Here is a 13879-nt window from a genome sequence, read left to right as displayed (position 1 = left end):
AGCCCGCAGCAGCAAAGCCAGAGGTCTCTGTACCTTAAGGCATACAAGACAGTGCCATTAGAGAACAGCCTGACGAGGCGGTTGCCCACGGTGACGTCGTGCAGGAAGGACCTTTTTGACTCCACGATGTAGGTGTCTGGCACCCAGAGCAACTCCACCAGGCGAGCATCCAGCGTGAAGCTCTTGTTGCCATGGAAGACCAGCCGAGGGTCTGTCCAGCGCTGCCGCAGGGAGATGGTGGCTGTGTAATCCTGTGAAACAGAGCAGAGGCTGGGGATGCATGTCCGGGCACTTGCATGACACAGCTGGGGCACACCACATGTGTGACGAGAGACTGAACACATCCTTATTCAACCTATCACAGCCAAGCTTCAAGCTTCACTTTCATCACAGTTTTATTCACTCTGTAATATTTCTAATACATTTCCACTCTAAGGTGTGGAGTTTGAGGACTAAAGATTATACTTAACAGTACTTTATATTTTTAATGAGCAGTTATTATAACTGATGCTTTTGTGCCCATTTTGCAAGTAAGAGAACAGATGGGAAGCACACACTTGAGGCCATCCCACAAGTCATTGGCATTACAGATCAGTCATTGCTTAGAGCTGGGAAACTCCACATGTACTATAAATCTGGCCATCAAAGAGGCACTTTGGAGAATAAAGGTAAGTGAATCCAACCTGTTATGTCAGGGGAAAAAAATATATATCTTAAAAAAAAACCCAAACAAGTAAAAAAAGAAAACTTGTGCCTTCTATTTTAATAGGAATTTTGAATCTAAGAACACTGGGACTAACTTGAGTTTGGCCTGCCAAAATCGACCAGCAGCATTGAATGGAGCATTCTCACAGTGCCCCACCAAAAAAGAACAAGCAGCACCCACTCAACTCTGAAGCTGATGCTTTGCTGAGCCTTTGGACACCACAGGCACTGCTGGACTACTCAACTTTCTTCCTCACAAGGGATGCCACACAGGATTGATTTTTTCTATTTCCACAGGGTCTGATTTCCAGAAGGTGCTGAGTTTTTGACCAGTAGGACTTTTGGAACCACTTCTTTTTTCTTGTAAGCCCACATTACTATGGCATCTACACAGTTGTCTTAGGGAGACTATATGAGGCTTGTATTCCCAATTGTTTGTTTTCTTTATGCAGGATATTAACTTCTGCACCTTTAAGATGAGATATGAAAGTGAAGGGGGGGAAAAGAAGTGCACAGTTTGTTTTCAGAAACTGCACTTGCTCCCTGCATTCCTTCTCACAGACTGTTGTTTGCAGCACTGACAGACAGCAGGACAGAGCTCTCCTTTGCTTTTAGTTAGTTTTTTTAGCTAGCTGAGGCAGAGAAGTTCCCTGGACTGTATTTTTTTTTTCTTTTTCTTGGAACTGTTCAAACCTGCTCTGGACTGAAAACCCAGAAAAACACCAGGAGCTCACATTTGTGGCCCACCAGTGCCAGGACACAGCATTCCAGTGCCAAAGGGACTGATAACAGACTGAGTGAGACAAGCTACAGCCCGTAAAAAGGACTTTCTGAATTTGCCATTTCTTCAGAACAGCGAGAGGCTTTATTGTTTAATAGTATTCATTTTTTAAGCTTGCGAATACTTTGCTTATTAAATAACCAGGTTTTTCCGCTTCTCTCCAAGTAAGTATTTTCCTGAACCAGTTGGGGGAGAGGCCACCTGAATCTGCTTTCTAGAGGAACCCCTTTGGGAGTTTCCTCCCAAATTTGCCCTAAACCAGGACAACAGTCTGCAGTCATAAATGAGCTCTGTATTTATCCCACTGCTGAAAGTGGTCAATAGCGCCCGAACAGCAAAGCAGTTTCAAAATTACCATTTCTGTGCTGGACACACAGGAATACATGGGAAGCCTCTCAGGCATATCCTAACCTTATCTTGTAAAATAAAAGTTTTTTTACTTACCATGTCACTCTCAGATATACTAGAAATACTTGTGATGTCCAGACTCATTGCAATTTGTACAGGTTCTCCTGCAGAGGGAATGAAATGATTCAGCAGAGAGAAGGGAAGTGTGGAGGGCACAGTAAAGCCACTCAGGATGCTGTGCAGGGTGGGCACTGTCCTCAGCCTCACTCACTGCCACTAAAACTGCAGAGGCCCAGAGGGTCAGATACAGTTTCAGAGCATTAGGCTCACAAATTGTATGATCCGAAATGCAATTGTCACTGTTAGGGAGCTGGAGTCCTGTGTTTGGTGATGGTAGCAGGGGACAAATACACATTAGCACAGGCTGCAAAGCTCAGCAGTTTAGATCAACAGCATTTCAGTGACATTTGCCATTGGACAGGCAGCCAGGGCCATTTTGTCCCTTGATCCCAGCCCACAGCAGGCACGGAGCAGCCAGGCCAGGAACCTCTGCACAGAGCACTTCCCACATCTCAGGGAGCGCTGGGCAGCCCCGGTTCCTGGGGAGGAGCCACCGAGAGGAGAGAATGTCCCTGATTGCCGAGAACAGGCACTCCTGAAATGCGGAGGAACAGCGGCCTCTGCCCGGTTCCAGCTCCCACCCGAGAGACATCCGCGAACCGAGAGCTAGCCCCGAGCCGCGAGCGCCGGGAGCCGCCTCGAGAGGGCAGCCCCGCCCGGGACACGGGCACACGGGGACATAGGGGACACGGGGAGAGGGGGACACGGGGACAGGGGGACTCAGGGACAGAGAGACACGGGGACACGAGGACAGGGGCACGGGGACAGAGGGACACGAGGACATGGGGACACAGGGACAGTGGGACAGGGGGACAGGGGGACACAGGGATAGGGGGACTCAGGGACAGAGAGACACGGGGACACGGGAACGGGGGCACGGGGACAGGGGGACATGGGGACAGAGAGACACGGGGACAGGGAGACACGGGGATAGGAGGACACAGGGACGGGGGACACGTGGACATGGGGACAGAGGGACACGGGGAGGGGGGATACGGGGGACAGGAGGACATGGGGACATGGGGACAGAGAGGCACGGGGACACGGACAGGGAGGAGGGGACAGGGGGCACGGGGACAGGGGGACAGGGGGACAGAGGGCACGGGGACAGGGGGACAGGGGGACACGGAGACAGGGGGACACGGGGACAGAGGGACACAGAGTCACGGGGACACGGGGAAAGGGGGACATGGGGACACGGGGACACGGGGACATGGGGACAGGGAGACACGGGGACAGGGGGACACAGGGACAGAGAGACACGGGGATTAGGGGGACATGGGGACAGGGGGACACAGGGACAGGGGGACACAGGGACAGGGGGACACAGGGGACATGGGGACACGGGGCATGGGGATGGGGGCTCAGGGACAGGGGGACAGGGAGCACAGGGACAGGGGGGCACAGGGACCCAGGGACAGGGCGACACAGAGACATGGGGACAGGGGTACATGGGGACAGGCGGACATGGGGACACAGAGACATGGGGACAGGGGGACAGAGAGACACAGGGACAGAGTAACACGGGGACCCAGGGACAGGACGACACAGAGACACGGGGACATGAAGACCCCACGCCAGGCCGGGCTCCGCTGATGCCGGGGGATCACGGTGCTCCGAGCGCAGCTCGACACTTTCCAGCACAGCCCTCTCTGCCTGTGTGACAACACAGCTGTGCCTTTCCTCGTTTAACTGCTGAAACTCCTGTTCATCATATGAATCACAGTGAGGAATGACCAATGGACACAATTTCTGAAACTCTTTCCAGGTGGCTTTGGCTTTGATTGTTTGTTTTAAACGGTTCATAAATATATTTCATTTGCAGAAGATGTGCATTTTTTAAAGCAGCTGTTGTTCACATCTCTGTCTATTCAGACTCAAGCCCACTGCTTTTACTGACCACAGGACACAACTGTGAGGACTTGGCCTCCGGGGGAGGTCACACCAGAGTCCTGTCTGGTTTTGTTTAACATTTGCTGCAGATGAAGTGAATCTCTGTTATGTTGTAGAGAAGCATCTGTTCACTGGTGTCACAGGATTTAGAGGAGCTTTTCTAGTCCTGCATCAGGTCAGCCATTCTAGGCAGAGCAAGATGGCAAATTCTGTAGTCTCAGGAGTTTATTACCGTGGCCAGAAAAAGGAAGCAGCTCAGGGTTGCCAGCAGCAGCAGGTCCGTCTACAGTGGGAAATAGCCATGGCCTTGTGAAAGCTGATGGGAAATTTTTCTGTCAAGCAGGGTTTCATTAATGGTTCAGGCACAAAACCAAAATTAATACAAATAAAAATGGTAATTGCTGTTTCTTAAACTTTCAGTGATACTTTTCAGGTTCTGAATGTCATTCTGAGAAACCTGTTCCTCTGTGTGATGACAGCACTCACCTGGAAGGTGGGAGACCTGACACCCAAATTGCTCAATAGCCTCAGATAAGTTCCTAAATTCCTGCCTGCTCCCAACTCCCCAGTGTCTCACTAGGGTTTGAAGCAGATTTGTGTCTCAGTGTGAGGTGAAAGCATGTGTCAAAAGTCAATATTCCTGGCAAGAAGAATGGCTTTGTTCCTCTGTAGCTGCATAAATAGCTATAATAGCTGTACATGACCAAAAGTAAAGCCAAAAATCTCAAGGGTCAGGCTCTAAACAAAAGCTTGTACAGTTAGAGCAGAATTTTAAATATTTAGTCAGGTCTTTCACAGAGATGTTAAAGTTTATAAATTCCCAGCTCTTCACCTCACAGCTGGACCTGTTCCCAAGCCCCACACATACGTGCACCAGCTATTCAAGACAGTAGTGGATGCACAGAAAGGAGGGCAGCCTGGGACACCAACTAATTTCAAAGAAACACAACCTTTGAAACTACAGCATTCTACAGCAAGGTTAAAGCCTGCTCTCCCCTCCACATGAGCATAATAAACTGATTTTAAATGCTCCCTTGTGTGGAGCCAACATACCACCAAAGTAGGGCCGGAGGTATTTGTTGTACCCCATGGTGAGGTTCTCAAATCCAGGGAGGGACGTTATGCCCCTGCCATGCAAGCTGGATCCATGACCCAGAGAGCTCCTGGGGACACAAACACCAACTGTTACATGCTGGGCTGGGCACATCTGGTGTGCAGCTGCAGCTACTTCCAGCTTGTGCTCAAACAAACAAACAGTATAAAATAGTTATTAAAACCAACTAGATAATTGAAATGACAAGCATTTGCTCACATTGCTGTCTTGGCTGAGTAATTAGCACCTTCAAGAGGTGGGAAAATGGCAAATTTCCTCAGCTGATAGCTACAGGTTGAACACACAGTATCTTAAGAATGTTCTTAAAATAACACAGAAAAATCAAGTAAGATCTGTAGATCACAAGCCTGAGCAATAAACCCCGATCTCCCCTTCCCACTCCTTTTTGTACAGTCTATATAAGGAATATTATTTTCTTTTTTCCTTCCATTTATGACAACCTGAGACAAATCTTACAGCCCAACAGCTCCTCCTCTCTAATCTCTAGTTCCCTAAATAAGCTTCATCCTTGTAACATGTGAGTGTCAGCTTCTACAGCTGCTATCAGGAGTAATAGTGGAGGGGAAAGGTGGAGGACTGTGCACTTCACAGGCACCCCCACAGCTCTGTGAGCAGTGCAGCTCCAGCTGCTGGGTATACTGAGGGTCCAACTCTAGATTACAATGTCAAAATTTACATTTTGTGGCTGGTCATTGAAGGCAGAAGCTGTGTTATGAGGCTGACAGATCTGCGCCCTCACACAGACAGTGAGAGGGACAGGGTTTGGACTGTAAAAGGTGAGTGTTAAGATACAGGGTGGCACAGCCTCACCTGAGAAAAGTGTAACTGAGTGAAGGGTCAGGAGTTTGTTTGTGCTTTGGGCAGGAGGAGGTAGGAGGCAGAGCCTTTGCTGCTCCCAGGGCCAGGACCCTGCTCTGGGCAGGAAGAAGCCATGGAGTTACTCACAGCTCTCACCAAGGGTTTTTCTTCTGTTTCCTTCACAGTTGGGTTAATAGGGCCTTGGAGCTGCAAGATTTAGATTAAACAGAATCTTACAGCAGAATCAGGTTTTTCACAGTATATATGTTCAACAAATTTGGGACTTGTACATCCAAGGATGGTAATAACAGAGCTGGGAGCCTTGTGGGAAGCATTTCTGGTAAAAAAACTACAACCTATGCTGGTTCTGCACAGGAAATCAGGGGTTGCACTGTTAATGGGCAGTGTAGTTTAGGGACCTAGACAGATTGCTTTCTCCTATACCACATCCCTGACTGCACCCTGCCACCTTTGGATGGGCTGGATAACTGGAAGCATAGTTTCCTTTTGACCTACATTACTTATGTGAAACATCATTCAAACGTTCCCTTTAAAAGAAAACAAACCCTACACTTACCTTTGGGTTGGAAGGAAAAGACACAGACCGAAGAAGGAAAAATATCTGCAGAACATGTCTGGAGATTGTTTCTGTATTTGCTCTGCTTGTCTGTAAAGAAGAAAAGAAAGACAAAGTCTTGTGGTTTAAGAAAAATTATTTTAAGGGAAGGATACAAGGAGAAGAAATGTTGCACAGTCAGAACCTTCACAGTGATGTTTAACATACCTGATACGCAGTGGCTCCTGCCCTTTTTCCTGGCTAGTATAATTTTTTAGCATGTTCTATGACTTACCACATAAAAAGTCCTGGTGACAACTCAGGTCTTGAAGTCCTCAACAAATTCTAGCTCCTCTCCTCTCAGTATGAGATGGCAATTAGCTGATGTTGAGAATGGCACCACAGGAACGGATTGATTAAATATGAAAATGTGTGGGTAGCTCCCAGAGAAGACTATGAAGCCAAGAGTGATCCTGCCCACAGATGGCAGTTTCAGCCTCTTTTAGTCCCAGTCTCCCCTGCCCGGCCTCACAGAAGTGCTGTAACTCTGTGCTCCATTGATTGTATGTAGGATAAACCCCTGCTATTAACAACAACATGGCAAGCCACTCAGCATGCAGCAGAGCATGAGGTCATTGCACTTCAAAGGGGTTTCATTGACTTTTCTGGGAGTGGAACCAAGTTTGGCTGCTGGCCCAAGATTCCTCAGGCTTGTGCTGGCCTGGGAGCAGGTGCCACAGTGGCAGCTCTGAGCTGTGCTCTGCTCCACTCTGATCTCCAGCTACCTGCTGGAAGTGCTGCTCCAGTCACACACCTTTTTTTCAGACCTAGCACCTCTCTCATCATACATGGCATTTAGACCCTCAGCTTCCAATGTGGCTGCACCATAATAACCCAAATATCATGAGTTTTCTGCTTGGGTTAGATCCTTCCTGTAGTAGCTCCCCACAGCCCAGAGGACACTCTGCCTCCTCAGCCAGATGCACAGCTCTGGTGCTGTGCCATGGAACAAGCAGAGCACCAGGAAATAACAACTATGCCCACACTGAGCCAGTAAAACACCCAAACATTCAAAGTACTATGAATGCAGGGCATCTCACTGGAGAAAGAATGGGTTGTTTTCAAAACACAATATGCTCTAATACCAGTCCAACATCTGAATTTCCAACAAGGCTTTGCTCTTCTAGCCCATTCTCTGAAACGGTACTCAGATGTTTCTAGATTCTCTCAAGGGCTCCTCACTAAATTGTGAGGATGCACGACCAGAGAGAGAATCATTTACCTATTCACAGCCATGCTAGAGCACAATTTTGATTGAAAAGAAGGAAGATTGGTCGAGGTTGTTTAAAAAACTTGTGGAAAGAAGTTAATTTTAGGAATCAGACGTCAGTTAAAGTATGAGACTTCATGAATTTCAGCTGAGGAACCTCTTATGAGCATCCCTAATGAATATCCCCTGTTTTGCAAAGTGTGAAGACAATAAATATACCAAAGACTGGGAGGCAGAGAAGTGGTAAGTACTCCGGGTCAAGAGAAAGGTGACACTAGTGCCCAGAGCTGAATATAACCACAGTACTTCTTCACTGCTCAATGTGTCAGTTAATACAATGGCAATTCTGCTGTTATAGGGCAGGAGCTTTCATCAGAGGTTACCAGTAATGGGAAGAAATTGTAATAAGGTTGTGTATTTATGTTTCTCTGTCCAGTAAAGGGTTTCATTTTCACAGAAAAATGTAGCCTTTAACACTTTGGTGACCAAGGGCATAGTCAATACACCAAGAGGCTACAGCAAACACACGGCCACAAAATCCTCAGTGAACATGTCGGAATTTTTCTTCCAAGTTTCCAGGTAACAGGTAAATGTCAAATAAACTGTGCAAATAAAATTCCCCTGGTAATTCGGGATTACTTTCCTTGGTCATCTGTGATGGCCATGACAAAGGGAACTGGTTTCCCCTGCAGCCCCGTGCTGGCAGGCACAGCTGGGGGGGTTCAGCACTCAGTCCCTGCCCTCACAGTCACTACTTGCCCTGGGAGGGGAGAAGCAGCAGGCACTCGCTGACCTCTCCCAGCAGGAAAGGAGTGATGGACAGGATCGTTTAATTGTGTCTCTACTCTGGCTGAGCACCTGCCACGGCAGCACCTGCCCAGGACAGGAAAGGGGCTGGCAGGGCTGAAGGAAGGGAGTGAAGGTGAAAGGAGCTGTAAGCGACTCATTAACTGAAGGTTTGACAATACTGACAGATATGCATGTAAAGAAAAAATATAGGAGATGGGGCCTCGAGGAGCACAGCTCAGATACAGTAATTCGTCTTACACTTCTTAGTCTGCATTTCTGCAGGGCAGTGAAACACTCCTCACTGCAGGAAGTTTTTGGGGAAAACCAGCCACATACCCTCCTGAGCACCTCCACAGCCCACATTTACCCAACACATTCATTTTGCTCTTGCATGCAGCACAGTAAAAGGTGCACTGCAGCTGCATGTCCTTCCATGCCAGTGTTCAGTTTTCCTCAATGAATACTCAATATCTACAATAAGCACAAAGGTGTTTCATCTGGATTGGTTTCCACATTACCCTGTTTTTAAAGGCCATTCAACACCATGTTTCTTAGTGCAATATGGAATTTAATACAGTAGTAAAACAAGCATGATTTTTTTTAAATTCAGAACAGTTCTCATTTTAAATCACTCAAGAAATATAATAAAGGTGCCCAACTTCTAAGAACAGAGAAATTAAGGTACACAGAGGTCAAGTTATTTGTCTCGAATGTCATCAGTAAGACTATCTGTCAAGATAAACGAGCCTTCTGCAGAACACGTACCAACAGCTCCTCGCTCAGATCATACCAGGCTCACACCTCTCCAAGAAATGCTGACAGCAGCATCACTGGCAGCCACACGAAGGCACTGCAGCGTTCCCGCTGCTGCTGTCTGAGCCCGGCACTGCGGAGCAACCGCAGCAGCACCCTCCAGATGTGCACTGCCTTATTTTCCTCCGCATTCTCCACGTTCCATTCGGATTCACTGCCCCAGACCTTGGGACCCTCCCTGCTGGGGTGTGGGACTTGGCCGGGGGCAGGCATTGGTCTGCCAAGTACCAGCTTTATTTAAGCTAATCCTTCACACGTGACCGTCAATAACTGCTAACATACTTCCTAAAAGACACAGATTAATTGACAGAATATTATAACTCCTTTAAATGTTAATGACCTAACAGGGAGACAATTGCATAGGGTCTAGAGACTCTTCCACTATTCGAAATTATGCCCCAGCCTTAAATAAATTAACTCAATAAGTGTCTTACCATGAATACAAATTCCTGCTTAGGGCTTGCAAATAAAATTATTTAGAGCTGTTCTTTGAGGAAAGATAAGGTGCTTAAACTTGCAAAACAGCAAGGGAGGCCATATTCATTTGTCTTTTGTTTAAATGAACTGCTTTGTTTTAAACTCAAGGTATCCCTTTTAGAAAGGAGGAGGAAGAATCTGCAAAGTTGTTACATTTCTTATTCTGGGCTGCAGTTTTGGTTCTGCAAAGATGCAGATGTCTGCTCCAAACTCCAAAGGCAGCTCAGGGCCAGGCCAGCTCTGACCCAGCGGTGCCCAGTGCCATCAGCAGCACATCCCTGCAGCACAGGGCACCTGCAGGACACAAGGAGGAGTCCTGGCTGGTGGCACTGGCCAGCAATCTGTGCTGCTGCCTTGCTCCCATTGGTGCTGGCAGGACGTGGGCATGGCCACCAGCTCTGAGAAACTTCATCTGCATCTTGCCAGCCCCGAGCAGCAGATCGCAGCCCCGTGTGAGGGCAGCAGCAGCAGTGCTCATCCCTGTCCCAGCCCTGCTGCCACCCCCTGTCCCAGCACCTCAGGGTCCTTGCTCTGTCTCCGGGTGCTTCTGAGCTTGTCTCTGCCACAATGCAGCCAGGCCTGATCCTCACTGGGACCAGGGATCCTGGCGGAGATGATTCCTATTAATAGGCTGCTCTGTGTGCTAGCACAGGAGCATGGAGAGAGGAATGCCCTGATCTGGCTTTACAGCCTGCTTGCTGCTTTGGTTCTGCCTCCCAAAGAGCCAAATTAATTGCTGGGCTAGAAAACGCTGATAAATCAATCAGTTCATAGCACATTTATTTTCTGTAGCTCTGCACTGGGCCACTGGCAGCTTCAAACAGAAGCAACACCCACTCGTGCTACAGGGAGAGGTGAGGATAGGGTTCTTGCCAAAGGCTACCTGCAGAAAGGAGCACAGGCAGGGCAAGATGGGGGCTCAGCATCAGCAGTGACCTGGAGACAAATATCATCCCAACAACTGGCTCACTTCAGCCTTTAAGGGGACTGCCAAGCCAGACCATTGCATAACTTATCTTTCTAGATTTTCCAAAATAAATGCCTGAAAGGCAGGCTAGAAAGAGGAGGGAGAAAACTGACATTCTGTGAAAAGAAATGCTGTTTTATACTCTAGACTTATTTACATTGAACTCTGTAACTTGACAACAGTGTCTACAGTAACAGAAAAGAAACTACTCAGTCTTTACCAGTATGCATTTTTTTGGGTGAAATGATAAAGCAAACACAGACCTCAAACCAGACTCAGACTGCACAGGAACCACTTTTAGTCAGTGCTTTCCCACCCATGGCCCTGGTCCCAGGCTGCAGTACTGCTCAGCCATCCCCACTGGCTGAGGCCTTTGCCAAGGAATATATAAATCCAGGTAGTGACCCTTCCCTTCCCTTCCCTTCCCTTCCCTTCCCTTCCCTTCCCTTCCCTTCCCTTCCCTTCCCTTCCCTTCCCTTCCCTTCCCTTCCCTTCCCTTCCCTTCCCTTCCCTTCCCTTCCCTTCCCTTCCCTTCCCTTCCCTTCCCTTCCCTTCCCTTCCCTTCCCTTCCCTTCCCTTCCCTTCCCTTCCCTTCCCTTCCCTCCCCTCCCCTCCCCTCCCCTCCCCTCCCCTCCCCTCCCCTCCCCTCCCCTCCCCTCCCCTCCCCTCCCCTCCCCTCCCCTCCCCTCCCCTCCCCTCCCTCCCCTCCCCTCCCACACACCAGTGCCCTCAAGCCCAGCCCCATCCCACATCATCTCTGCTCTTTCCTCCTGCTCTGTAAAAGGGACTGTGATGCAGCAGGTTCCTACCACAGCTCGAGCCCCCCAGCTATGGGAGATGCCATTAGTGGGGCTGTATTTTGTCCTGTTATTTACATCATAGATCCAGCACGGGAATTGTTTCTCCCCACAATTTAAAAACACAAATACAGCCCTGTCCCTGTGCCTCAAGTGCCAGCCTCACTGCTCATGGAAGGGCAGAGCGGGGGCCAGGTGGCCCAGCACAGGGGAGCAGGGCTGGGGGTGCCCTCAGCTGCTGTGTCTGAGGAGCAGCCATGGGCAGCCCTGAGCCCCTCAGAGCCCCTGGGTACCCCTCAGAGCCCCTGGGTGCCCAGCACTCTGCAGCACCCCCCAACACCGGCCACTACCCACGGGGAGGCAGATCCTGCTGTGAATGCCCTGCAGGTTCCAGCTGCTCTTTAAGAAATGTGCAGTGCCCACAGCGAAATCAGCAAACCTGCTGTGATCTGAACAGGGCCCACGTGCCAGTGATGCTCATAGCAGAACCAGAACTACATTTCAAGTAAGAGCAAAAATTCTGGACTGATACTGGGGATGTTTTTTTTTCAATCTGTAACCCCATTTAATTATTTCCATTATGACGTTGCCTATGACAACCTGTAAACATTTTATCTGTGTGCACATCAGCACCTAGTGTTCATGATTTTAACTCCACTTTAAAGACAAAGAACACAATTTAAATGTAAAAGAAGGTTGGTGTAACCTCTTATCAGATACAGGAATGAGTTTGGGAACTGACAATTAATTGGACACACAGTTTTAAGTGCTCAGCTTTCTGTTATTATCTCAGATAAATGCACAGTTGTGGTTTTATCTTTGGCCAAAGCTGATATGACGTCATTACTTTTTGCTCCCTAACTTGTTAAATAAATATTCCATCCATACAAGTGACTTTGGCTGTCAATTTTAACTACACCAGATTAGGATTTATTGAAAATAGTTGTGTACTTTTATATTAATAGGATGAAATACACTCAGAGACAACAAATCAGATCAAGATGTACTCATTAAATGAGCAGCAGTAAGTACTAGTTTCTAGTTTTCATGTTCAAGAGAGAGAAAATTATCTCTACTGATAGACCCTGGTATTTGGAGCTGTTCTGAACACCATAAACATCAAAAAAGCTTAATTAAAGGTTTTCTTTTAGTTTAACTTTCCTCCCAAAGGACCTAGGCCTATATTGTTCTGTCAAGAGAGGGGTGAGGAATACTTTAAGGAAAAAAATCCCAAAGCACTTTAAATTAATCCATGATTGCTTTATGCTGCTCTGCAAATGAGATGGCACTGACCAGTGGGATCCATCCCAGGGGCACAGCAGTATCTCCACTCAACAGCCACAGTGCCTTGGGAGATAAGGGTGCAGCAGGGAACCCCACAGCTCTCAGCATCTCTCCAAGCACTGCAGCAATATACCCAATTCAAAATCTTTTGGATTCTCATTTTGTCCTGAACAGTCACAGAGTGCAGACACAGACGCATCCCAGTGTTTTGCTGTTGAGGTAACTGGATGTTGATTATAGGACAACACTTCCTATTATTATTTTCACTATCTGAGAATAAGAATTCTTGCTGAGGAGCTCTGGCCAGTGGAATACCGTGGCTTCGTGTTATTCATGTGGGATATGTGTGCACCCAGCAGTGGAGTGAAAGAGCAGATAAATATCTCACCTGAAGCTCTTGTCCTCTGCTGTTACAGCTGAGCACTGGTCCCATGGTGCTTCCCCAGGAGCTCCAGCATGGCAGGCGTGGGAGCTGCTCCTTGGCAGAGTCCCTCAGGCACAGGTTTGTCAGCTGCCAGGTGTGTGTGCTATCTCCACTGGTAAGGACCTCTTCGAAAAGCTTCCCCAGAGAACACTTCAGAATTTCCAGAAATAATGTCCAAGGAGCAAGCCTTTCCTGCTTTTGGGTGAAACAAAATGAGGTGGAAAAATCATCGAGGTTCACATGGGTTTATCTTTCTAAACTTATCAAACAGTGCTGGTAGGTTTGCCAGAAGGAAGACAGCTCTCATTACTTAGCATGGGTTGAGGCGTGGTAGTCTTAAAAATTCCTCAGCAAAAGACAGTGCAGTACAGAAACATATTTTGTGTTTAAAAATAGTCTCAACAGTTGTTAAAAGGGATTAAGCAATGTTTTTTTCCTGTATCAGCAAACGGAGCAGTGCAGACGAAGTAAAAGGGTAACTCTGGGAATGAGGAAATACTGTTTCATCTAATTTATTGCAGCCTGAGGTGAAACATTAACTCAGCTCTGAGCTCTGATGGGGTGTAAATAGCCTGAACAAAAAACACTGCTGCACTTGCTTTTGAGGGTATAAACTCAGAGGTCTTCAAAGCTGTGAATGGTATCACAAAACACACCTTTCATTTTACTGAAGCATTCACTGAAACGTTTACTTTGGAGTAGATTGTTTTGAACACTGTGGAAATAAGGAAAAGGGGAGAAGT

General features: G+C 47.8%; 1 protein-coding gene across 8 annotated transcripts in view; it reads right to left on the bottom strand.

The window, feature by feature from the left end:
- LOC137482845 (gamma-aminobutyric acid receptor subunit pi-like) overlaps positions 1-13879 on the bottom strand; it is a 29867-nt gene that overhangs the window by 14621 nt on the left and 1367 nt on the right. For 2 of the 8 annotated variants that reach the window (XM_068205430.1, XM_068205431.1), the window contains exons 1-4: positions 6337-7592; positions 4901-5010; positions 1931-1998; positions 34-251 (exon numbers count right to left, since the gene is read on the bottom strand). In XM_068205430.1, the coding sequence (XP_068061531.1) occupies positions 34-251; positions 1931-1998; positions 4901-5010; positions 6337-6392 (452 nt within the window). In that variant the 5' untranslated portion in view covers positions 6393-7592. Of the gene's footprint in view, positions 1-33; positions 252-1930; positions 2000-2381; positions 2456-4900; positions 5011-6336; positions 7602-13100; positions 13852-13879 lie in introns of those variants that run through there. The other 6 variants (XM_068205426.1, XM_068205425.1, XM_068205427.1 and 3 more) reach the window with 6 other exon arrangements.

Source organism: Anomalospiza imberbis, chromosome 15 (assembly GCF_031753505.1).
Source record: "Anomalospiza imberbis isolate Cuckoo-Finch-1a 21T00152 chromosome 15, ASM3175350v1, whole genome shotgun sequence".
In the NCBI taxonomy this organism is placed as follows: domain Eukaryota; kingdom Metazoa; phylum Chordata; class Aves; order Passeriformes; family Viduidae; genus Anomalospiza; species Anomalospiza imberbis.
The sequence above is the reverse complement of the archived record's forward strand: the minus strand, read 5'-3'. Positions and strand labels throughout refer to the sequence as shown.